Here is a 25721-nt window from a genome sequence, read left to right as displayed (position 1 = left end):
ATTTACCTATATAGACCAATAGATACAGAGATCACACCCAGGGTATTCATTCATTCTCTATAACAGCTTATTCCAGTTATGGGTCGCGGAGGAGCTGGAGCCTATCCCAGCAGTTATAGGGTAAGAGGCAAGATACATCCTGGACAGCACACCAGTATATTGCAGGACCACATATAGACACATGTCTTTGTAAGTGGGAGGAAGCCAGAGCATCCTGACCGGAGGGAACCCATGAAAAAATGGGGAGAACATGCAAACTCCACACAGTAAGGACAAGGTGGAAGCAATCCCAGGAACTTTTTGCTGTGCAGCAACAGTGCTAAGCACTAAGCCATCGTGCTGCCCACGGCCAGGGTGCACACACATAAAATACATAAAATACAACAACACGTGTCAACAGTTAAAAAATTGAAATACCTAAATGCGTTAAACATGAAAACATTAAAAATACTCAAAAACATAAAAACGTGATGGCCATTGACTTACAAGGAGTTCATCTGCCCCTTGACAGGTGTTGTTTTTCGGTCTGCTCTGTATCATGCCACCCTCTTCACGAGCATAAGCGCCAGTGGGGGAGTTTAGCGCCACTTTAGATGCTGTCCACCCACCCTGGTAGCAGACTGTCCCAGGTTACAATGTTACCAACAGCGAGTTCAATGCTTTCCCTGACCTAACAGGGTCATCATTGATGCACAAGAAGAAATTCACCATAACAGCATAATGTCTCTTTTTCATACTGGTTTAAATTAGCATTTTGGTGTTGTCACTGAAAATGTCTTGGACTTTATTTAGATCAGTCATTAAGAAGTACAAACAATGTGACACTAATCTATCTATCTGGAGTAAACATATCTCAAAAACTGAGTGATCGTGCAAGATTGAGACTAGTGAAGGAAGCCACCAAGATATCATGACAACCCTGGAGGTGAAATTCTGTAGAATTCTTTGGATGGAACTGGAGAAGCATAGATGGACTTTAATGCCACGTTCACACCGGCGACAAGCGAGCGACAAGTTGCCATGTAATCCCTATGGAAGGACACATTGTGGCATCACAAAAGTCCAAGCCACGCAATGCGATGTGATGGATGTGAATGAAGCGTTTTTGAGCGATTGGCACCAGTCGCGTTGCCCTCCTCCCCAAGTTGAAAAATCTGAACTTTTTCATCTTGTCGTCGCAATAACCAATCCAGGACTGGATATGTAGTGACGTGGAGATGTCTGGAGTTTATCCTGTCTCTGGCTGGTTGCCAGAGACAGGATTTTCTTAAAAAGAAGACCTGAAACTTCAGCTACAATTTGCCAGAGGATACATCTGAGATGTAAGCCTATATTTGATGTTTTGGTGAAAGAAATCCCTCCTCTGTCCCACTTTATCATGAAGCTGTGTAACTGAGGATATAAAATGCAAAACATGCACTGTGCACAATTTCTCCAATCACAGCAACAAAAGCCTGTAACTTCTTCTGGGTTGTCTGGGTGTATTGGTGGCTTTCCTCACTCTTCTCCTTCTTGCACAGTCACTCAGTTTTTGAGAACTATGTCTACACCACACAGATTTACCATAGAGTGCCATATTGTTTGTATTTCTTTATAACAGATGTAAATAAAGTTCAAGACACATTCAGTGACTTGGAAAAGTGCATGTATCCATGCCCTGTCTGAAGAAAACTGGCAACTAAACTGATTATTTACAGGTGTTATAACAAAGGGGCTGATTACTTATGCAACCCATCATCTTGGCTTTTATATTTTTACTTAATTTATATCAACTTGTAGAGATTTACTTTCAGTTTGAGTCTAAGGAAGATAATTTTTGAAATTTTTATATTGAGAAGCCTGATTTACTTTTTGTATCTGAAATGCCATAAACAAATTAAAATGTGTGAAATACCAAGAGTCTGAATACTTTTGCAAGACACTGTATTCAGTGTAAACCTGAACCAGTTAGCAGAACTTAAAAATATTGAGGCAATCAATTGCCACAAAATTTTTGATTTCAGAAACTTGTAAAACATTGTGATGCTGCCATTGCTAGTGACATTAAGAAATTAATGGGACGTGCTGACAGAAATTAACAGGAGACGTGCTCTGGCAGCCAGTGCCATGAAAATCCTTTGGAAGCCGCTGTGGAGACACCACTCCATCTCAAGAAAGACCAAACTGCGGATTTACAACACCTCAGTCCTCTCCATCCTTCTTTATGGAGCAGAAACCTGGCCTCTTGATAAGTCCATGGCAGAGAGAATTGACGGCTTTGACAGCAGCACATTGAGCATAATAGAGGGCATAAAATGGTATGATAGAGTCTCTAACATCTTTCTCTGGGAACACACCCAACAACCCCCTGCGTCCCGTTTGGCAGCACAGCGCCGGATGCGCTGGTATGGACACATCAAAAGACCCCCCTCAACACCCAACACATGCTATCTTCCACTTTGACCCCAAATCTGCTGGCTGGAAACGCCCCCGCGGAGCCCCCCACACTTGCTGGATTGATGTCGTCGCCAGGGACCTACACCAATTGGGCCTATCACTAGCTGAAGCTGAGCTACTAGCATTGGACTGACCCAAGTGGAGAAGATTGGTGAATATGATTAGCTCTACGCATGACAACACCCCCTCGTCGAGCATAAGGCCTGATGATGATAATGACGATGAGTCACCACAGCAGAACTGAGGTGAATCTGCATGTCAGTTTGGCACAAGTTTTACACCAGATGCCTTTCCTGATACAATTCCACATTGCATGGAGAAATGTCACCGGTTTGAACCAGGAACCTTCTGCACTGGGTCCAAGCACACTAACCACTTGGCTACCATCCCCCTAAAGTGTTCATTAAGTCAACTCATATATTTCATATATAATTGCTTAATTATTTTAAGTTGTGTTTAAGTATTGCTTTGAAGTTTTCCTTACTTAATATACTACAATTAGTTCATCAATAACTAATTCTGAGTTTAATTTACTCAAAAAGCAAGACCGTGTTACACAAATTTGAAATATTTAAGTAAGTACAACGTTTTTCTTAAAACTTTGAGTATGCAATACTTTGAACATTCGGGTTTACAGTGTTCTTGAAACATGATGCAAAAGTTGTACAGGTCTAAAATACATTACATTTGGAGCCAAACTACAAAAAAAGAAGCAGAACCTGAAAATGAAAAAAAAAAAAATAATAATAAAAAAAGTAAATTAATTAATTCAAAATAAATAATACGGCAATTTTCTAAAATTCTGGAAAAGGTATTTGTAATTAGGTTAAATTATTTCTTGGCTAAACATCATATCCTTAGCAAGCAGCAATACGGTTTTAGGAAAAATTGCACTACTTCAGTGGCAGTAATGGATTTTGTTGAACAAATTTCCAACGCAATCGAGAATAGGCAATAAACTGTAGGGGTCTTTTTTGATTTACAGAAAGCATTTAATACTATTGATCATACTTTGCTACTGAACAAATTAAAGCTGTATGGTATCAGGGGATTGGCACATGACTGGATGACGAGCTACTTGTGCAATAGGTATCAGTGTGTCCACATTGATGGGACAAATTCTGAGTTTTTGAGGATTACATGTGGGGTACGCCTGGGTTCTGTCCTTGGGCCGTTGCTGTTTCTTTTGTGCATTAATGATATATGTTTGGTTTCCAAGTCTGCTAGTTGTATTTTGTTTGCTGATGATACAACTGTGTTTTGTAGTGGGGATCATTTTGGACAGCTCCTAGACAAAATGGAGAATGAATTAAATAAATTTAAACTGTGGTTCAATTCAAACAAATTATCGCTCCATTGTGGTAAAACTAAGTGTATCATATTTGGTAATAAGCCCAGGAACGTAAGTAGAAATTTATTATTACATAATACTGAAACTGAAATTGTAACAAATACAAAATTTCTTGGTGTTTATATTGATGATAAATTAAGCTGGAAAATGCATATTAACTATGTTAAATCTAAAATGTCAAAAGTCATTGCAATTCTGCATAAAGTACAAGACTTCCTCTCCCAATATTCTTTGGCTATTTTGTATCATACATTACATACTGTGTTGAGGTCTGGGGAAACACATATAGAACTAATACTAATGCAATATTTCTATTGCAAAAGAAAGCAATAAGAATTATCAATAATAAGCCATATCGGGAGCCAAGAAATCTGGCATTTGTTGGGTTGCAAATTTTAAAATTCTGGGACTTTGTTGATTATATCACAATATAAATTATGTATGAAGTCAAAAATAAACTCTTGCCTAAACATGTCCAGGAACTGTTTCAAAGGAGGGATTCCTGTAACAATTTCAGAGGGATATTAGTATCTGAGAAACTAAGGATCAGAACTACTGCAAAAAGTCATTGTGTTTCTGTTAAGGGTGTTGATATCTGGAATAAGTGTCCTGATAATATTAAGTTACATGGTACCTTAGTCAGCGTTAAAAGACATTACAAAAATAATATACTTACTCGTTATAGTTTGTTAGCTTTACCATTTTGTTTTTGTGCTTGGGTTTATGTACTGTTGCTCATTTGGTTATGTTTTAAAATTCTGGTGCAGTGAGTTGTTTTGTTTGTGCACATTTCTTTTGTATTGTTGTTATGAGTATATATGCTTATATGTGGGGAGTTCAGATGCAAAATCCAGTATCTTCACAACCATAAATTTCCTCATATGTATATGTATACATTCTTTACTTTCTTTCTTTTTTATGGTATAAGGGAAGAGTATCTATAAGCTTTTCTTCTGCCTTCACACTTTCGGCTACATAGATTCATTGTACGTTGTTCCTTTTACGAATGTGTTTGTTGGGAAAGTGTAGTGACACAGACCCACAACAAGGGGCGTAAATGAATGGACAATGAATGAGCCGAAAATAGAACACTTTACTGTTGTGAATGTGCACAACGAAATACAGATGATTACAGAATTTGTATGTAGTCAATCTATAAAGGTGACGTGTGGGCAGGCTCGAGGATAGAAGACGTCCGCCCAGAGAGGAGCCGGAATCCACACGATTTCCACTGCCACCGAACCCGGAGAATACTGGAGCCGCCAAGTCCCAAGTCTCCAGGTGGTCACCGTCTCCGGCTGTCGGATCTGGTACTGCTGGCAGGAAGCAGAAACAATCAAGGGTGGGTGTGTGCACACCCATTAACACAGTCAGAACAGTTAGACTTCTCCTTTTAAAGTGGGAAAGAACACCTCCAACTTTTATTGACAGTTAAACTCCAGTTGTCTCTGTAGTTCGGTGTGACAAGTGAACGCCCTTCACTTCGTCATCACTCCGTAATCTGACAGAACAACAACAGCGAGTAGACTCCTGAAACAATATCAAAGAATGGAGAAAATAATGTGCGGTTTTCGACTGCACCAGAACTGGTGCAGTCGAAAACCGACATTTCAACTCCCTAAACGCGGCTTCGCACCGATCCGACCAGGTGAAGGGGACTTTTGGGGAGGTCAGGGCTGTCAGGGGACTACTAACCTGACTGTAGCCCTTAATGAACCTCCTGTAGAAATTTGCAAAGCCGAGGAACTGTTGCAGTTTCCTACAGCTTGTGGGTTGGGGCCAATCTCTCACCGTTGCAACCTTGGCTGGATCAGGGGCGACGGAGTTGGAGGAGATGATGAACCCCAGGAAGGACAAAGAAGTGCGGTGGAACTCGCACTTCTTTGCCCTTCACAAACAGCCGGTTCTCCAACAATCGCTGCAGGACCTGACGTACATGCTGGACATGAGTCTCAGGATCCGGGGAAAAGATGAGTATATCTTCCAGATATACGAAGACGAATCGGTGCAGGAAGTCCCCCAAGACGTCATTAACCAAAGCTTGGAACGTCGAGGGAGCATTCGTGAGGCCGAACGGCATGACCAGGTACTCAAAGTGACCTAACAGGGTGTTAAATGCCGTCTTCCACTCGTCTCCTTTCCGGATCCGAACCAGGTGATATGCATTCCTAAGATCTAGTTTGGTGAAAATTTGGGCTCCATGCAGGGGCGTGAACACTGAATCCAACAGGGGCAGAGGGTATCAATTGCGAACCGTGATCTCGTTCAGCCCTCTGTAGTCAATGCATGGACGGAGTCCACCGTCTTTCTTGCCCACAAAAAAGAAACTTGCACCCATCAGGGATGTGGAGTTCCGGATCAGCCCGGCAGCTAACGAGTCCCGGATGTAGGTCTCCATTGATTCGTGCTCAGGACGTGAGAGGTTGTACAGTCGGCTGGACGGGTACTCAATGCCCGGGATCAAATCAATGGCTCAATCATACGGACGGTGCGGGGGAAGAGTGAGTGCCAGATCTTTGCTGAAGACATCAGCAAGATCGTGGTACTCTTCAGGCACCGCCGTCAGATTGGGGGGGACTTTAACCTCCTCATTAGCAATTAAACCGGGGGGAACCGAGGATCCTAAACACTCCCGGTGGCAGGTTTCGCTCCACTGAGCCACAACCCCACACGGCCAATCAATCCGGGGATTGTGTTTTACCATCCACGGGAAGCCCAAAATCACGCGGGAGGTAGAAGGAGTAACAAAAAACTCAATCTCCTCCCGATGTTTCCCAGACACCACCAGAGTTACTGGTTGTGTCTTGTGTGTGATTAAAGGGAGAAGGGTGCCATCTAGTGCCCGCACCTTCAATGGTGAAGGATGCACCACCAGAGGGAGCCCTACCTCCCTTGCCCATCTGCTGTCCAGCAGATTCCCTTCTGACCCCGTGTCCACCAGTGCTGGAGCTTGAAGGGTTAGATCCCCACTCAGGATCGCAACTGGGAGACATGTAGAAATACGTGTATGTCCCACGTGAATGACTTGGCAAACCCTTAACCCAGTTTCTAAGGGCGGGCGTTGGTGTTTAACCGCTTGGGGCAGTCTCTCTGCTGATGCTCACTTGAGCCGCAGATAAAGCACTCCCCGCGGGGCCAGTCTCCTCTGTCTGTTAGAGACTCCTAATTTAGCCCTGCTCGTGTCCATAGCATCGTCAGCAGGGGGAGCTGTTGCCACACCGAGTGCCGAGGCTGTGGAGCGTGGGGAGGGCAGAACCTTTTCGGACCCAGAAGGGAGAGGGACGGCGAGTGCCCGGCCATGTCCTTCGTCTCGCTCCCGACAGCGTTCTTCTAATCGATTGTCTAATCGTATGACTAGATCGATAAGTCCATCCAAATCCCGCGGTTCGTCCTTGGCCACCAGGTGCTCCTTCAGGACCAACGACAGTCCATTTATGAAGGCGGCGCGGAGCGCAGTCGTATTCCAGCCGGACCTCGCAGCCGCGATGTGGAAGTCGACTGCATATTCAGCTGCGCTCCGACGCCCCTGTCTCATAGACAGCAGCACGGTTGAAGCGGTCGTGCCTCTGTTAGGGTGATCAAAAACCATTCTGAACTCCCTCACAAACCCAGTATAAGTGGTTAGGAGCCATGAATTCTGCTCTCAAAGCGCCGTAGCCCAAGCGCGTGCCTCATAAGGCACCCTACTGGAGTCTGATGCATACATCATGGGACGCTGTGCAAAGACGAGCGAACACTGCATTAAAAAGTCAGCGCACATCTCCACACAACCTCCGTACGGCTCTGGGGGACTTATGTATGCTTCAGGGGATGGTGGGGGGGGGGTCGTTGAATGACCACTGGAACGTCTATATCCGGCACCAGGACAGCAGGAGGAGGAGCTGCAGCAGCGCCCTGAGCGCGCGCTTTCACCTGCACGGTGAGAGCCTCCATCCTGCAGTTGAGGATGACATTCTGCTCGGTCATCAGATCCAACCGAGCAGTAAAGGCGGTGAGGATTTGCTGCAACTCACCCATCACGCCTCCTGCAGGCGCCTGTGCACCCTGCTCTTCCATTGGTTGTCCAACAGATGGTTGACGTCCCTCGGAATCCATGACGTTGGCCGAGATATCCTGTTGGGAAAGTGTAGTGACACGGACCCACAACAGGGGGCGTAAATGAATGGACAATGAATGAGCCGAAAATAGAACACTTTACTGTTGTGAATGTGCACAACGAAATACAGACGATTACAGAATTTGTATGTAGTCAATCTACAAAGGTGACGTGTGGGCAGGTTTGAGGTTAGAAGACGTCCGTCCAGAGAACCCACACGATTTCCACCACCACCGAACCCGGAGAATACTGGAGCCGCCAAGTCCCGAGTCCCCAGGTGGTCACCGTCTCCAGCTGTTGGATCTGGTACTGCTGGCAGGAAGCAGAAACAATCAAGGGTGGGTGTGTGCACACCCAGTAACACAGTCAGAACAGTTAGACTTCTCCTTTTAAAGTGGGAAAGAACACCTCCACCTTTTATTGACAGTTAAACTCCGGTTGTCTCTGTAGATCGGTGTGACAAGTGAACGCCCTTCACTTCGTCACCACTCCGTACTCCGACAGAACAACAACAGCGAGTAGACTCCTGAAACAATATCAAAGAATGGAGAAAATAATGTGCGCACGGCACAATCACGGCTGAGGTATTATGTTCTTGGCTTGAAGATATCTCGGCAGCGAGGTGGAGATGTCATCCGGCTTTATGGAGTGGTTGATGAATGACAGCTGTTGGAGATGATGATTGACAGCTGCCACATCTGACTGTCCTGAAAAGGCGGCAGCACCCTCTAGTGCCTGAAGCCCTTCTTCAGGCAGGGCGCCCTCTGGTGGTGGCCAGCAGTACCTCCTCTTCAGCGACCCACACAACAGTGTTATTGTCTGTGTTGTTGTTCTGTGTACCGAATAAATTCATTCATAAAATAACAACATTGAGAGATAAGTTGTTAAAGTCATAAACAGATTTTCATGAAATACATATTTAAAATATAATGCAATGTTAAAATACCGTTGGCCATATGTACATTGTGTTTTTTATCATTTGCAGTTGTTTAATTAATTATTAGGATCCTGTTGTCTTATGTACAATTTGTACATGTTCAATAAAGCCCCTCTATCAATTAATCAATCTCAAACAATATTTACGTTTTTTTTTTCACAGCGTCTACAGGAGGCTTTGCGTGTGTATTTACATGAACTTTTGACAAGAGCGGAAGTTGTGCAAATCAAGGAATATTTGTATACATCATCTTCTGTGCATTTGCAGGTATTAAGGAGACAGCTTCATAGGAAGTTAGCTTTGAGTTAGTGGAAGTTAACATGTCTTATAAATCAGTCCAGAGGTGTTATTAGGTTCCAAAAACAGCATTTTCAGTTTTAGAAGTGTTTATTTCTCACTAGCATTTACATAATATATGACAAAGAGGTTATATTTAGACACAAATGAAACAAGAGCCACAGCCCCCCCGCCCTCCCTCGCCCTCACCAACAGCCCCATCACCACTGTAGTCTGTCACCGCTTCCTCGGCACCACCATCACCCAGGACCTCAAGTGGGAGTCAACCATCAGCTCCCTCATCAAGAAGGCCCAGCAGAGGATGTACTTCCTGCGGCAGCTGAAGAAGGCCAAGCTGCCTGTCCAGCTGATGGTGCAGTTCTACACGGCCATCATCGAGTCCATCCTCTGCTCCTCCATCACGGTGTGGTACGCCGGGGCCACAGCCAGGGACAGACACAGACTGCAGTGCATTGTGGCCTCTGCTGAGAAGGTGATCGGCTGTAGCCTTCCATCTCTCCACGACCTGCACGTCTCCAGGACTCCGGGCCGAGCAGGTCGGATCACAGCTGACCCTTCTCACCCTGCACACGGTCTATTCAAACCACTCCCCTCGGGCAGGAGGCTACGGTCCTTCCGGACCAGAACCTCCCGCCATAAGAACAGTTTCTTCCCCTCTGCCGTTAGACTCATGAACACCTCATAACTCAGTCACCTTAAGCTTAACTCTGTCATTTTATCATTTTATCATGGGTCACTTTAGACAATGTACTTTGGTTTTTAATTGCACTCCTCCCACTGCACTGTTTTTTCTGTTTCTCTGTTTTTCTGTTGCACACAGCCTTTCATATTTCATATTTCTTTTTTTTTTATCTTATATTTGATCTTATTTTGACACATATGTTATATTTTATCCTAGCATTTTATCTCTTCTTAATGTTGCACCAAATCTAACCAAAGCAAATTCCTAGTCTGTGAATCCTGTTCACTGGCAATGGCAATAAACTTCTTCTGATTCTGATTCTGATCTAGCTACCAGCCTGTGACATCGCTAATGTCCACCAAATGTTTTGTAAATCCTTCTAGAGGTGTTATCAGGTTACAAAAACAGCATTTTCAGTCTTAGAAGTGTTTATTTCTCGTTAGCCTTTACATAATATATGAGAAAGGTGTTATTTCTAGCCAAAAACAAAGCAAAGTTACCAGCTAACAACACCAGGAAGTAACATCACCACGCTAACGTCTGTGAGATCATCACGCTAAGGGCCCTGTCCCACTGGGGAGAGGATTAATTGCGCCTGAATTGAGTATACAAAGTTCTGGCGTTTGTTGTCGTCCGCAACAGAAAATGGCCAAAAATGACAAATGTCACAGTATGAATTACAGATATATTAATAATATATAGCGAATATATGATGAACAATCACGGTTATATAACGCATGTAGTGAGGAAACTGATCCGACACATTGAGATTATCACGACAGTATTACGGGTGTATTATGAATGCATCGTGCACGTGTTGCGCGTGCACGGCATCTGCATTGAGGTCAGAAAATAAGCTCACTCGGGCCGTCAGCATCACTATTCACACCAACAATACAGCCTCTGGAGCAATTGCTGGACTTGGACAAGTTGATCAGAGTTAATGTTCATGTTGTCATGCGAGGGTTAACTGTTCATGAGTTTGGGGAGCGGGAGGGGGGAAGCTGCTCGGGGTGTGAGACGGTGTTTTTTTTTTTTTTGTTGTTGTTTTTGAGAGTGTCACAGAAAACAGACTTCAGCGTGAGTTGTGGCTAAACAGCAACTCTTCCTTTTGTTGGTGTTAAATAAAAGTCCTGGAGGAGACCCGATTGCAGCAGCTACGTCGTTGTGGATCTACACAGCCGGACCGGCACTGACTGGCAGGTATGTCGCTTTCTGCCACATGTAGTACTTTGGGTTTACGTGATGAGTTTGTTATGCATTCACAGATTGTCCACAAATCAGCTGCAAAGCAGATGTAATAAAAACGCTTTATTCGTGGCCAATTTGTATGCATTTGCTACAACATATTTTAGTTTGTGATGTGGACATGATGGGCACAATATATATCTGTTTTACACACTGTCCCAGTCCGCTGCCAAGCCGCAAATCCCCGTCAGTTGCGGATATCAGCGGTTAACGGCAGATATACAGTGCATAGAGTGAGTATGTATTGTGTATGAATTATGTATGGAGTATGTAAGGCGGATGTCATCTGCATCCAGATTTTTGAGCTACTCAAAAATCCTGGCTGTGGACATGCGTGCCTCTGCAGATGATCACGGGCGTGTTCGGATGACGGCCGACTCATACAGACGTTACACGATATAGTGGATGTTTGGCGAATATGGGCCAATTTTGTGCGCAATCCATACGCAAATCCTCCTAAACGCCAGTGGGACAGGGCCCTAAGATCATACCATAAAAAATTGGAGCAGAATGTGACTTTTTAACCTCTTAAAATACATCTTAAGATAGGTCCAGGTTAACCATTTTTGAACTTGTCCAAGGTCTGTGTCCCCAGAATGGTCCCTGTGAATTTGCAGAACCTGACAGTAATAGGACTGGACTTATGCTGAGCACAGACAGATGGACAGACGGATGAAAAGCCTTCACAGTACTCGATGGCCATATTTGATGGCCTTGGGTAATAAGTGCCATGGACTTGAATATAAATTACCTTTAGAATTGAAATGGATATTTGAAGTCTGTTTTTAATATTACAGTGTTCTGTACACTGGCAGAGGCATGCACTCTGAGTGCCTTTTTAGTTCACTTTCATATTTATTGTTCTTTTATGTGCGTTTAATCTCAAATAATTCCATTTATTTTTTCATAATATATTTTATAATATCCTGAACTGTTTCTGATCTGCTGAGAACTGATGAAATGAGACGCTGTGGTGACGATTCTGATGCTGAATTATGTTCAGGTTCCTGTAAGTACCTCACAGCGCCTCCCACTCCTCCTGTTTTCTCCCACCTCGCCTACACTCGCCCTCAGCCTCTCATCTCTCCTGTTCTAACAGCCCCTTCCACCCACTGAAAATGTGTGGACTCATGAGTGTGGGCGCTTTTTTTTTTTTTTTCTCTCATTTTCAAACACAAGTGCAAATTTCCAATAATATCTTCCCAAGAAGGTTTTGTATAATTGAACACAGTATGCTCTCCTTTTACCTCCTACCAGCAATGTGTGATTGTAGTAGTATACGTGTTCGATGCCGACAGTGTAACCTGTAACTGAGCACAGTCTTTGAAAGACATCTGTGCTGAGATAAATAAAGACACTTTATGAGAAAACCACTCGATTAGACATAAGACACAGTGTCCCATCTGTCCCCATCCATCCAGAATCTACACCGCACACCTGGATTAGGTGAACGTGGTATTTACTTGGGGAAAGCCTCGTTTCTCCCACGCTGACTGACTGTACTGCTGCTCAGTAGGTGGTGAGATGAAGCCATAGCCACAGACATTCACATTCAGGCTCTCGCCTCCTATTTTGTCTCTAAAAAAATCACTCAACTCAGTGCGCTGCTTCATGTCTTTTATGCATTTTTCTGCCACCACAGCAAATACAGACTGCTGGTATTAATTTGACTGATTGTCCAATCACATCGACAGCACCTCTGTGCCGCAATTATTAATGTCAAATCCAGGTATTTCTTATTGATGCATTTATGGTATGTGCACGGGACAGGCTAATTTCAAACTGTCGTCTAATGCACGCTGCTGAATGCAGGCTTGAAGTGTTGATTGTGTCGCGCAATCAGCAGAACGATTCAAACTCAGTCAAGCAATCTAATGAGACTTTTGTTCCAGAGAGTTCTCAGCACCTGCAAATGAATGACTCAAAGCTCTCAGCTGCCCTCAATAGTTACTTTTCATGGTGAAATTAAATCTTAATGTTTGTTATAGAACGTATGAAGGAGCTAGATTTTCATTAAGGGCAAAGTAGTTGTTATTCATGCTCAGTACTTTCACAGTTATATTCAGGTTTGTTTGTGTTTTGTTTTTGTTTTGTTTTGTTTTCTTTTTCATGTCAAACATTTTTTTTAAGGTTTGTGTGATTGTTGCCTTGTGTTTTCAACTTTTTAAGGACCAACAATCCTCCATTTCCATCTCACATTGTTAGAGGTATTTCTTTGTTGTCTTCTCTAACATTAGATCCTGATTGCTGATCCTCGATCCAAATATTTATTCCTACTTACTCCTGTAATCTGAATCTGTGATCCTGATTGTGGACTTTGAGCCTCAACTTTCATATTGATTTGTGACCTTTGACCATGAACATTGAGCTGTAATCTTTATCTTTGTTCCTGATGACTCATATGAGCTTTGATCCTTAATTTTCATTTTGATTGGTGACATTTGATTCTGACCACTAAGCTATGATCCTAACCTTTGATGCTGAACACACATCTTTGATCCTCATTGTTGATCTTTTAACCTTGCCAAAGAGGGCATGTTTTCCACACTGTTTGCTTGATTGACTCTGTGTGTCCATCTTGCTTCCAGACCATAATAACAATCAAACAAACCAGGATCAAAGATCAAAAGCATGATATTCCCCTTGATCAGGATTAAAGGAGTCATTTAAGGTCCTCTGTTAAAGGTACCTAGAAGCTGTTGCTTTAAATCCCTTTGAATTTCTTCAGGTGTTTTTCTGTTCCTTTCATAGGGACAATAGTTGTAAACTTGCCTTCTAGTTGAAACTTAAGAGTACAGTGCACTGTCCCTGTTTTTTTTTTTTTTTTTTTTTTTTTAACAAAGATTAGCTCAGGTCAGTCTGTTAAAGGGTGATTCTTAGACTACAGGCACTTATTATGTCCTTTGATCATATTGTATGAAAAACAGCAAAAGGGGAAATTTCACACTGTTATAGTTATCTTTACAATGAAAGTGTGTTAAGAAATTTGTTCTAGTAGTCTGTGATGACTTTTTCACCTTTTTTCAGCATCATTATATGCAAATATTGCCGTTTTGTGCTTGTCCCACACCCAGACTTTTGATCTTCAATGATAAAAATGAATGGTAAAGAAACGTTTTTTCTAATGTTTTAAAATATCTCTGAATAAAATATCAGTAAAATAATCAAAACATAATTGGGGTATTCAATGTCATACAACTGTTGTGATTTTTTTTTTAAACAAAATGTAGTTGTCCCACACTATTGCCGTAATTTCCACCACAACACTGTAATGTCCCTAAACAGTTTGTATGAAAGTTTGTTTAGGTAGTTTCTATGGAGATAAACAGTGACATCAGAGCACATGTATATAGCGTCAAATCACAACAAACAGTTGCCCCAAGGCGCTTTATATTGTAAGGCAGTGCTGTAGTGGAAATTACATTTACAAGGCCAATAGTGCCCGTAGTTAAAGAATCACCCTAAAATGTTGTGATTCCTAAGAACAAACACTAACTCTCCCTGTGATATCTCAGTAGTATCTTCGATTCAAACTATGTGATGTTATTTATTTTCTTACCTGCATTAGAAATTCATGTTTTGGTTTGGAAAATGATGAACATTCCAAGAATTAAATTTCATCCTGTTTCTTCTTGACAGTATCATAGTATCATATATCACCATATACATTTCTCTTGCATTTCTCATGCTGTAATGCTGTGATGCTCGTGATGCTCGAGTCAAACATACTCTGCAGTATTTAAATTTTGATTAGAACTGATCTGTAACTCATTAAAATAAATTTTCACAGCGCTTCCTGGGGGTTATGATTTGATTACAATCCTCAATATAGCACAGAATTGCTATTTGTAATTGAAGAAAAGGGATATTGAGATATTCATTGAAACTTATGGGTAGTAGTGTGATGGAGGCCAGCAGGAGTCGCTGTGCATGTGGTAGTCATCAGGCCTCACTCCCCAACAGCCAAAAGTTACTCTGGCCAGTCAGGCCAGAGCCCAGGTTTTGGCTAACTGGTCAGAGTGTCCACCTCCCATGCCGGAGATTGTGAGTTTGTGTTCTAAGGGGTGCGAGTGGGAAGAGACAATCACAACACAGCACACAACGAGCTGCTACAGTAGCATCTCAGATTCTGTGATTTCCAGTGTGCGTGTAATGGCATAACAGGAGACCCCAATACAGAAAACCACAGTAATAGTGGGTAAAGAGCTGATTTTTTTGCAATCAGTTCCAGCACTGTGTTAGATCACACTATAACAATACAGTCGACTCTTCATAATGATTGTCCTTGAAATGGCAGACAAGAAAATTGATCCCTTATTCTGGCACACTGGAAACTTGGTTGCTTATTCAGGTACTTGAGAAATCAGTCCAACAAGCAACTGTGCCCTTAAAGGGAGCAGAAGAAAAGTTATCTAAAAACACAGAGATCTGTCATGCCAGGTGACCAAATCTGAAATTGGCAGGCAAGGTGACTCAAAGTGTGTGTGTGTGTGTGTGTGTGTGTGTGTGTGTGTGTGTGTGTGTGTGTGTGTGTGTGTGTGTGTGTGTGTGTGTGTGTGTGTGTGTGTGTGTGTGTGTGTGTGTGTGTGTGTGTGTGTGTGTAGGTACTTGTCACTTTATCTTGAAAGGATCTACTCCACCCTGTGGTCTTTAGGAGACTCTCCATATGATCAGTTTGCACACAGCACACAGTGATCATACAAAAAGCACATCCCAGAAGAACACATCCAGGCTGGACAAACTGATCAGGGAGGCTGGCTCAGTCGTTGGCGTGAAGCTGGACTCTCTGGTGACAACGGCAGAGAAGAGAACACTGGACAAACTGATGGACATTATGGACGATGTCAGGACACCGTCATCAGCAACCAGTGGAGCCTCTTCAGCCACAGACTGCTCCTTCCCAAGTGCAGGACCAACAGACTGAAAAACTCCTTTGTCCCTCAGGTCATCAGACTGTACAACTCCTCACTCAGGGGGAGAAGGAGTAACAGGAAGACAGAGGTCGGGAATGATCAGTATGTCTGGTATTTATATTGTGTATTTATATTTGCAAACTGTTTTTCTTTTTTAGAGGGTTGACAGAGGGTTCCCTCTGTCAGCGAGGTCTTCAACTCCCACCTCCGGGAGAGCTTCTCCCAGATCCCGGGGGAGGTTGGAGACATGGAGTCCGAGTGGACCATGTTTTCCACCTCCATTGTTGATGTGGCTGCTCGTAGCTGTGGTCGCAGGGTCTCTGGTGCCTGTCGCGGCGGCAATCCCCGAACCTGGTGGTGGACACCGGAAGTAAGGGATGTCATCAAGCTGAAGAAGGAGTCCTACTTATCTTTGTTGGTAGGTGGGACCCCAGAGGCAGCTGACAGGTACTGGCAGGCCAAGCGTGCCGCAGCCCGTGCAGTCGCAGAGGCAAAAACTCGGGTCTGGGAGGAGTTCAGGGAGGCTATGGAGGAGGACTATCGGTCGGCCTCGAAGAGATTCTGGCAAACCGTCCGACACCTCAGGAGGCGGAAGCAGCTCTCCACCAGCACTGTTTACAGGGTCAGCTGTTGACCCTGACTGGGGATGTTGTCGGGCTGTGGAAGGAGTACTTCGAGGATCTCCTCAATCCCATCGTCACGTCTTCCGAAGAGGAAGCAGAGACTGGGGACTCGGAGGCGGACTCATCCATTACCCAGGCCGAAGTCACTGAGGTGGTTAGAAAGCTCCTCGGTGGCAAGGCTCCTGGGGTGGATGAAATCCGTCCTAAGTATCTTAAGTCTCTGGATGTTGTGGGACTGTCTTGGCTGACATGCCTCTGCAACATCACGTGGCAATCGGGGACAGTGCCTCTGGATTGGCAGACCGGGGTGGTGGTCCCTCTGTTTAAGAAGGGGGACCGGAGGGTGTGTTCCATCTATAGGGGATCACACTCCTCAGCCTCCCCGGTAAGGTCTATTCCAGAGTACTGGAGAGGAGAATTCGACCGATGGTCAAACCTCGGATTCAGGAGCAGCAGTGTGGTTTTCGTCCTGGTCGCGGCACACTGGACCAGCTCTACAATTTCAATTTCAATTTATTAATTTATATAGCGCCAAATCACGAGGTGCTTCACATAATTCACAACAACACAAATTAATCTAAAATCAAAATTAAAAGCAAGAAAAGCACAGTAAAAAGATAAAACACAGTAGAATAAAAAGAAATTACAAAGCAAACATAAACAGATTAAAAAAATTAATGATAAGACAGTCTAAAAAAGTGGGTCTTCAGTCTTGATTTAAAAATCTCCGTGTCAGACTGCCGAATAACAGCAGGTAGATCGTTCCAAAGAGCCGGACCACGGTAGGACAAGGCTCTATACCCCACAGACTTTTTGTTCATCCTCAGAACGCACAGAAGCCCTGCGCCCTGCGAACGCAAAGGCCTCGCAGGTACGTAGGGCTTAACCAAGTCCGCCAGGTAGGAAGGTGCCAGTCCATGAACAATTTTATAAACCAACAATAAAACTTTAAAATCCGATCTGGCAGAAACCAGTAGCCAATGAAGGGATGCCAGAATGGGAGTAATGTGGTCAAACCTTCTACTTTGTGTCAAAAGTCTGGCAGCAGCATTCTGTACCAACTGAAGTCCTCGAATGCTAGACTGCGGCAGGCCAGAAAATAAAGCATTACAATAATCCAATCTAGAAGAGACAAACACATGAATCAGAGTCTCAGCATCAGCCATAGACAGGATGGGGCGAATCTTTGCTATATTTCTCAGATGAAAGAAAGCAGTCCTCGTAATGTTCCTAATGTGGAGGTCAAAGGACAACGTAGGATCAAAGATTACCCCAAGGTTCCTCACTTTGTCAGTATGATGTATAACACATGAACCTAGGCTAAGCGCCAGCTGATCAAATTGATCAAATTAAAAAGCCATCACTTGACCCAGCTATCTTAGCTAATTATAGGCCAATCTCCAACCTTCCTTTTCTCTCAAAAATTCTTGAAAGGGTAGTTGTAAAACAGCTAACTGATCATCTGCAGAGGAATGGTCTATTTGAAGAGTTTTAGTCAGGTTTTAGAATTCATCATAGTACAGAAACAGCATTAGTGAAGGTTACAAATGATCTTCTTATGGCCTCAGACATTGGACTCATCTCTGTGCTTGTTCTGTTAGACCTCAGTGCTGCTTTTGATACTGTTGACCATAAAATTTTATTACAGAGATTAGAGCATGCCATAGGTATTAAAGGCGCTGCGCTGCGGTGGTTTGAATCATATTTGTCTAATAGATTACAATTTGTTCATGTAAATGGGGAATCTTCTTCACAGACTAAAGTTAATTATGGAGTTCCACAAGGTTCTGTGCTAGGACCAATTTTATTCACTTTATACATGCTTCCCTTAGGCAGTATTATTAGACGGTATTGCTTAAATTTTCATTGTTACGCAGATGATACCCAGCTTTATCTATCCATGAAGCCAGAGGACACACACCAATTAGCTAAACTGCAGGATTGTCTTACAGACATAAAGACATGGATGACCTCTAATTTCCTACTTTTAAACTCAGATAAAACTGAAGTTATTGTACTTGGCCCCACAAATCTTAGAAACATGGTGTCTAACCAGATCCTTACTCTGGATGGCATTACCCTGACCTCTAGTAATACTGTGAGAAATCTTGGAGTCATTTTTGATCAGGATATGTCATTCAAAGCGCATATTAAACAAATATGTAGGACTGCTTTTTTGCATTTACGCAATATCTCTAAAATCAGAAAGGTCTTGTCTCAGAGTGATGCTGAAAACTAATTCATGCATTTATTTCCTCTAGGCTGGACTATTGTAATTCATTATTATCAGGTTGTCCTAAAAGTTCCCTAAAAAGCCTTCAGTTAATTCAAAATGCTGCAGCTAGAGTACTGACGGGGACTAGAAGGAGAGAGCATATCTCACCCATATTGGCCTCTCTTCATTGGCTTCCTGTTAATTCTAGAATAGAATTTAAAATTCTTCTTCTTACTTATAAGGTTTTGAATAATCAGGTCCCATCTTATCTTAGGGACCTCGTAGTACCATATCACCCCAATAGAGCGCTTCGCTCTCAGACTGCAGGCTTACTTGTAGTTCCTAAGGTTTGTAAGAGTAGAATGGGAGGCAGAGCCTTCAGCTTTCAGGCTCCTCTCTTGTGGAACCAGCTCCCAATTCAGATCAGGGAGACAGACACCCTCTCTACTTTTAAGATTAAACTTAAAACTTTCCTTTTTGCTAAAGCTTATAGTTAGGGCTGGATCAGGTGACCCTGAACCATCCCTTAGTTATGCTGCTATAGACGTAGACCGCTGGGGGGTTCCCATGATGCACTGTTTCTTTCTCTTTTTGCTCTGTATGCACCACTCTGCATTTAATCATTAGTGATCGATCTCTGCTCCCCTCCACAGCATGTCTTTTTCCTGGTTCTCTCCCTCAGCCCCAACCAGTCCCAGCAGAAGACTGCCCCTCCCTGATTCTGGTTCTGCTGGAGGTTTCTTCCTGTTAAAAGGGAGTTTTTCCTTCCCACTGTAGCCAAGTGCTTGCTCACAGGGGGTCGTTTTGACCGTTGGGGTTTTACATAATTATTGTATGGCCTTGCATTACAATATAAAGCGCCTTGGGGCAACTGTTTGTTGTGATTTGGCGCTATATAAAAAAATTGATTGATTGATTGATTTCAGTCTTATCAGAGTTCAAAAGTAGAAAGTTGTTAGACATCCAACTTCTCACTGCTGCAAGACAGTCCTGTAAAGATTTTATGTGGACAGGATTTCCAGCAGCTATCGGCATATACAACTGAGTATCATCAGCATAACAATGAAAAGCAACCCCGAAACGCTACACGCTCCATCGGGTGCTCGAGGGTTCATGGGAGTTTGCCCAACCAGTCCACATGTGTTTTGTGGATCTGGAGAAGACATTCAACCATGTCCCTCGGGGCACCCTGTGGGGAGTGCTCCGGGAGTACGGGGTCAGGGGTCCTTTGCTAAGGGCTATCCGGTCCCTGTACGACCGCAGCAGGAGCTTGGTTCGCATTGCCGGTAGTAAGTCAAACCTCTTTCCAGTGCACGTTGGCCTCTGCCAGGGCTGCCCTTTGTCACCGGTTCTGTTCATTATTTTTATGGACAGAATATCTAGGCGCAGCCAGGGTGTAGAGGGGGTCTGGTTTGGGAACCACAGAATCTCGTCTCTGCTGTTTGCGGACGATGTGGTTCTGTTGGCTTCGTCAAATCAAGACCTTCAGCGTGCACTGGGGTGGTTTGCAGCCGAGTGTGAAGCGCCCGGGATGAAAATCAGCACCTCCAAATCCGAGGCCATGGTTCTCGACTGGAAAAAGGTGCTTTGCCCTCTTCAGGTCAGTGGAGTGTCCTTGCCTCAAGTGGAGGAGTTTAAGTATCTCGGGGTCTTGTTCACGAGTGAGGGACGGATGGAGCGTGAGATAGATAGACGGATCGGTGCAGCATCTGCAGTGATGCGGTCGCTGTATCGGACCGTCGTGGTGAAGAGAGAGCTGAGTAGGGGGGCAAAGCTCTCGATTTACTGATCGATCTACGTTCCGATCCTCACCTATGGTCATGAGATTTGGCTCATGACCGAAAGAACGAGATCGCGAGTACAAGCGGCCGAGATGAGTTTCCTCCGCAGGGTGGCTGGGCGCTCCCTTAGAGATAGGGTGAGGAGCTCGGTCACATAGGAGGAGCTCAGAGTCGAGCCGCTGCTCCTCCACGTCGAAAGGAGTCAGTTGAGGTGGCTCGGGCATCTTTTCCGGATGCCCCCTGGATGCCTCGCTGGAGAGGTGTTCCAGGCACGTCCCACTGGGAGGACCCCCCGAGGAAGACCCAGGACACGCTGGAGGGACTACATCTCTCGGCTGGCTTGGGAACACCTTGGGGTTCCCCCGGAGGAGCTGGAGGAGGTGTGTGTGGATCGGGAGGTCTGGGCGGCTTTGCTTGAGCTGCTGCCCCCGCGCCCCGACTCCGGATAAAGCGGAAGAAAATGGATGGATGGATGGATGGATTTTTCTTTTTTACTTTCATTTTTAATACTATGTGTGCTTCTTACCCTGTGTGCTGCTATACAATGCTGCTGGAACCTCAATTTCCCTGAGGGAGTCTTCACAAGAGATTAATAAAGTTCTATCTAATCTAATAAAGCAGGATTCTAGATATGAAAATCTGCATTATTTGTCACAGAAGTCTAAAATGAACTGTTTCAGGTTTATATTTTGCTTACAACACGTGTTTCTGCATGCACAGGCATACTACGTGTTTTGACATTAAAGCCTGACCATTTTAAGCTGTCAACACTTGTTTAAAAACAGTTTTTTTGCACATTGAACCCCTTTGCGTAGTATCTCCAGTTAATCGTAAACACACACGTCATTTATAAGGACTTATAGTCTGAGGGTTCTCTTGACAACAGACTATCAGCTGAGACAGAACCTTTTCTTCAACATCAAACAGCGATGGCAGAGAAAGCCATGACTTCATAGATGTGTTGGATAAAACTTTTTATAGCGCGGTCACCGATCATTAATAAGGCCTTTAAACACAACTCTGAAGTCCAGAAACACTCCAAAACACTGGCAGGCAGCCATCTGTGTGAAGTCGCTCTGTGTATACAAAAGCAACACATTTGGGCAGCCATCTCCAAAACACAGAGGGAGTGCAGGGCAGGGAGTTAAGCAGATACACATGCCCCGACTATTGCATCAGCTGTGCTGTGATCGGCCTTCTCTCCTTGTTGGGTGCTGTTTGTTAGCGACTCAGGCCCTTTCATCCCCGCTGCACAGCCCTCAATCACGGGCTGTAAAGCAGAATGGAAAATCCCCTTCAGCGAGCACCGTTAGTTTTGGCTGGGCTCTCTGTTCCACATCATTGTCAGCGCGTTTGGTTGCCAACATATCATTTAAACAAATGGCAGCTCAGCTTTGTGCTTGCACATCATACAGGCACCGCACATTTGGATTGTGCACCCACATGCAGCATACATATTTTGCAATGTGTTTAAAAGTTAGACAAACCGAGGTGAGACTTAGACATGCACTGATATTATTTATAGAGAACTATGTGTCTTCACGTAGGTTAAATGGAGTGGGAGCCATGCCAAGTACAGTCTGCAGGGGGAGTTTCCAGAGATGCTCTTCACCATCAGCAGAGAAGGAGTCATCTACCTCAACGCTCCTTTGGACAGAGAGACACAAGACCAGGTCTGTGAGACTGCAAGGCAAACATCTACAGCACCTACGAATAATGCCACCGAGCGTATGGCTGCAATTTCAAATGTCGAAACATTAGAGCTGTAAACCATAAAATTGCACAGTGATACCAAGGGCGCAATTTAGAACTAAAAATTGGGGGGGACAAAGTGCGAGGCCCGCAGGGCCGAAGCCCATAGACCGGGGGTCTGGGGGCAGCTTTAGGCCCTCAGAAGCCAACGGTTTCTAGATAAGCTCAGATGCATTCTGAGCATCCAGAACAGTAATTTTAATGTTTTGAGAAGACCATAAAGTGGACACCATTTGACTTATGCAATTTGAAACTGTGGATATAAGTACTTTATTCTGAGAATAGCCAGCGCTGATTTTATTAACATCCTGGTGTAAATATAGTATCACCACATGTGTAGATCTCAAAAAGAATGATAGGTTGAGTTCTCATTTAAAAAAACAACTGCAATGTGGTAAAATGTCTTCATAAATATGAAAGAACAGGCTCTTACTAATAATTAACTATTGCATACAGCATTTTTTTTCCTCATGATTTGTTTTGCATAAGTTTGAAAAAACAACAGATCATAAATTTAGGATAAATTACTTATCATGAATTTAATTTTCGAAGTGGCACTAATGACAACACTCATACTGAACATCATTTTGCTTGCATAGACTGATTTTGGAGATCAAGCAATAATTGCAGATGGTTTTCTGAGGTCCCAGATAGCTTTTCTGATTTCCTTTTGTAACTTTCAGAATTTAGGAAATTAGCATATGGTCCATTGATACTTATGTGTAGACACTAGTCCCTAGGGGCAACTATTTTTGGTTTCAAATCTGGGCAAATGCAGTCCCAGAAAATTCTGAATGTGACAAACAAGAAACAGGTGTTGTAAACAAGTTAATGCTGCTAAAAATACAAACTTGCAGAAACAAAGATACTATTCTGACATGGTTTCAATCAATCAATCAACTTTTTTCTTATATAGCGCCAAATCACAACAAACAGTTGCCCCAAGGCGCTCCACATTGCAAGGCAAGGCCATACAATAATTATGAAAAACCCCAACGGTCAAAACGACCCCCAATGAGCAAGCACTTGGCCACAGTGGGAAGGAAAAACTCCCTTTTAACAGGAAGAAACCTCCAGCAGAACCAGGCTCAGGGAGGGGCAGTCTTCTGCTGAGACTGGTTGGGGCTGAGGGAAAGAACCAGGAAAAAGAGATCGATCACTAATGATTAAATGCAGAGTGATGCATACGGAGCAAAAAGAGAAAGAAACAGTGCATCATGAGAACCCCCCCACAGTCTACGTCTAAAGCAACATAACCAAGGGATGGTCCAGGGTCACCCGATCCAGCCCTAACTATAAGCCTTAGCGAAAAGGAAAGTTTTAAGCCTAATCTTAAAAGTAGAGAGGGTATCTGTCTCCCTGATCTGAATTGGGAGCTGGTTCCACAGGAGAGGAGCCTGAAAGCTGAAGGCTCTGCCTCCCATTCTACTCTTACAAACCCTAGGAACTACAAGTAAGCCCGCAGTCTGAGAGCGAAGCGCTCTAATGGGGTAATATGGTACTATGAGGTCCCTAAGATAAGATGGGACCTGATTATTCAAAACCTTATAAGTAAGAAGAAGAATTTTAAATTCTATTCTAGCATTAACAGGAAGCCAATGAAGGGAGGCCAACACGGGTGAGATATGCTCTCTCCTGCTAGTCCCCGTCAGTACTCTAGCTGCAGCATTCTGAACCAACTGAAGGCTTTTTAGGGAACTTTTAGGACAACCTGATAATAATGAATTACAATAGTCCAGCCTAGAGGAAATAAATGCATGAATTAGTTTTTCAGCATCACTCTGAGACAAGACCTTTCTGATTTTAGAGATATTGCGTAAATGCAAAAAGGCAGTCCTACATATTTGTTTAATATGCGCTTTGAATGACATATCCTGATCAAAAATAACTCCAAGATTTCTCACAGTATTACTAGAGATCAGGGAAATGCCATCCAGAGTAACGATCTGGTTAGACACCATGCTTCTAAGATTTGTGGGGCCAAGTACAATAACTTCAGTTTTATCTGAGTTTAAAAGCAGGAAATTAGAGGTCATCCATGTCTTTATGTCTGTAAGACAATCCTGCAGTTTAGCTAATTGGTGTGTATCCTCTGGCTTCATGGATAGATAAAGCTGGGTATCATCTGCGTAACAATGAAAATTTAAGCAATACCGTCTAATAATACTGCCCAAGGGAAGCATGTATAAAGTGAATAAAATTGGTCCTAGCACAGAACCTTGTGGAACTCCATAATTAACTTTAGTCTGTGAAGAAGATTCCCCATTTACATGAACAAACTGTAATCTATTAGACAAATATGATTCAAACCACCGCAGCGCAATGCCTTTAATACCTATGACATGCTCTAATCTCTGTAATAAAATTTTATGGTCAACAGTATCAAAAGCAGCACTGAGGTCCAACAGAACAAGCACAGAGATAAGTCCACTGTCCGAAGCCATAAGAAGATCATTTGTAACCTTCACTAATGCTGTTTCTGTACTATGATGAGTTCTAAAACCTGACTGAAACTCTTCAAATAGACCATTCCTCTGCAGGTGATCAGTTAGCTGTTTTACAACTACCCTCTCAAGAATCTTTGAGAGAAAAGGAAGGTTGGAGATTGGCCTATAATTAGCTAAGATAGCTGGTTTGCACATAAGACTGGCATAGCATGTTTCAAGTACACACATATATGTCAGAAGGTGGGGGAGACATACCATATTCTGTCCCCCTTGGCTGAAAAGGTGTGGCACCCATGCATAACACCAACTACCACACATTTTTTTTTTTTTTTTTTTTTTTCAGGTTGATATTCCCCCTGAGCCTAGGCCTGTCTCTAAAAGGGCAGAAAGGAGGTGTTGTGGGCTGGGGTGTTTGGTTGGCTTGGTTTTTGTTTTCTGTTTCTCCCACTCACTTATTTTATGCTGGGTCCTTCAAACGCTGGGTCGGTGCTCCGACCGCGTCCGAAACATAACAGGAGGATCATTACACAAACTACAGCTGACAGATTTTGTGCCTTATTTCATCCCAGTGCTTTTAATGACTGTACGGATGTCAATGATCTTATGCATCATTTTAACTCTCACTGTGCCACATTATTGGACTTGTTGGCCCCTTTCAAAACAAATAATGTCCATGAGAAGTCATGTCCATGGATAAATAACAGTATCTTGGAGTTAAGAAGACTGTGTCGGAAAACGGAGCGCTTGTGGAAATCCACGCACCTTGAGGTCCATAGGTTACATCTCAGGGACCTTATTTCCATGTTAAATGATGCATTAAGAGAGGCAAGATCTAAATATTTCCATCGCCGGATAATGTCCAATAAGGGAAATCCGAAGGTGCTTTTTAACACAATTAACTCTCTCGTGTCCCATGCTGCCTCTGCAACCTCTGAGTTTTGTA

The 25721-nt window shown here is 43.5% G+C and overlaps 1 protein-coding gene across 1 annotated transcript in view; it reads left to right on the top strand.

Moving 5' to 3' along the window:
* cdh16 (cadherin 16, KSP-cadherin) overlaps positions 1 to 25721 on the top strand; it is a 163059-nt gene that overhangs the window by 51330 nt on the left and 86008 nt on the right. Inside the window, exon 8 of the mRNA XM_034192397.1 lies at positions 22127 to 22252. Coding sequence (XP_034048288.1) covers positions 22127 to 22252 — 126 coding nt within the window. The remainder of the gene's footprint in view (positions 1 to 22126; positions 22253 to 25721) is intronic.

The sequence above is a fragment of the Thalassophryne amazonica genome, chromosome 2, assembly GCF_902500255.1.
Source record: "Thalassophryne amazonica chromosome 2, fThaAma1.1, whole genome shotgun sequence".
Classification (NCBI taxonomy): Eukaryota; Metazoa; Chordata; class Actinopteri; order Batrachoidiformes; family Batrachoididae; genus Thalassophryne; species Thalassophryne amazonica.
Note: the sequence above shows the minus strand (reverse complement) of the source record. Positions and strands in the feature narration are given on the sequence as shown.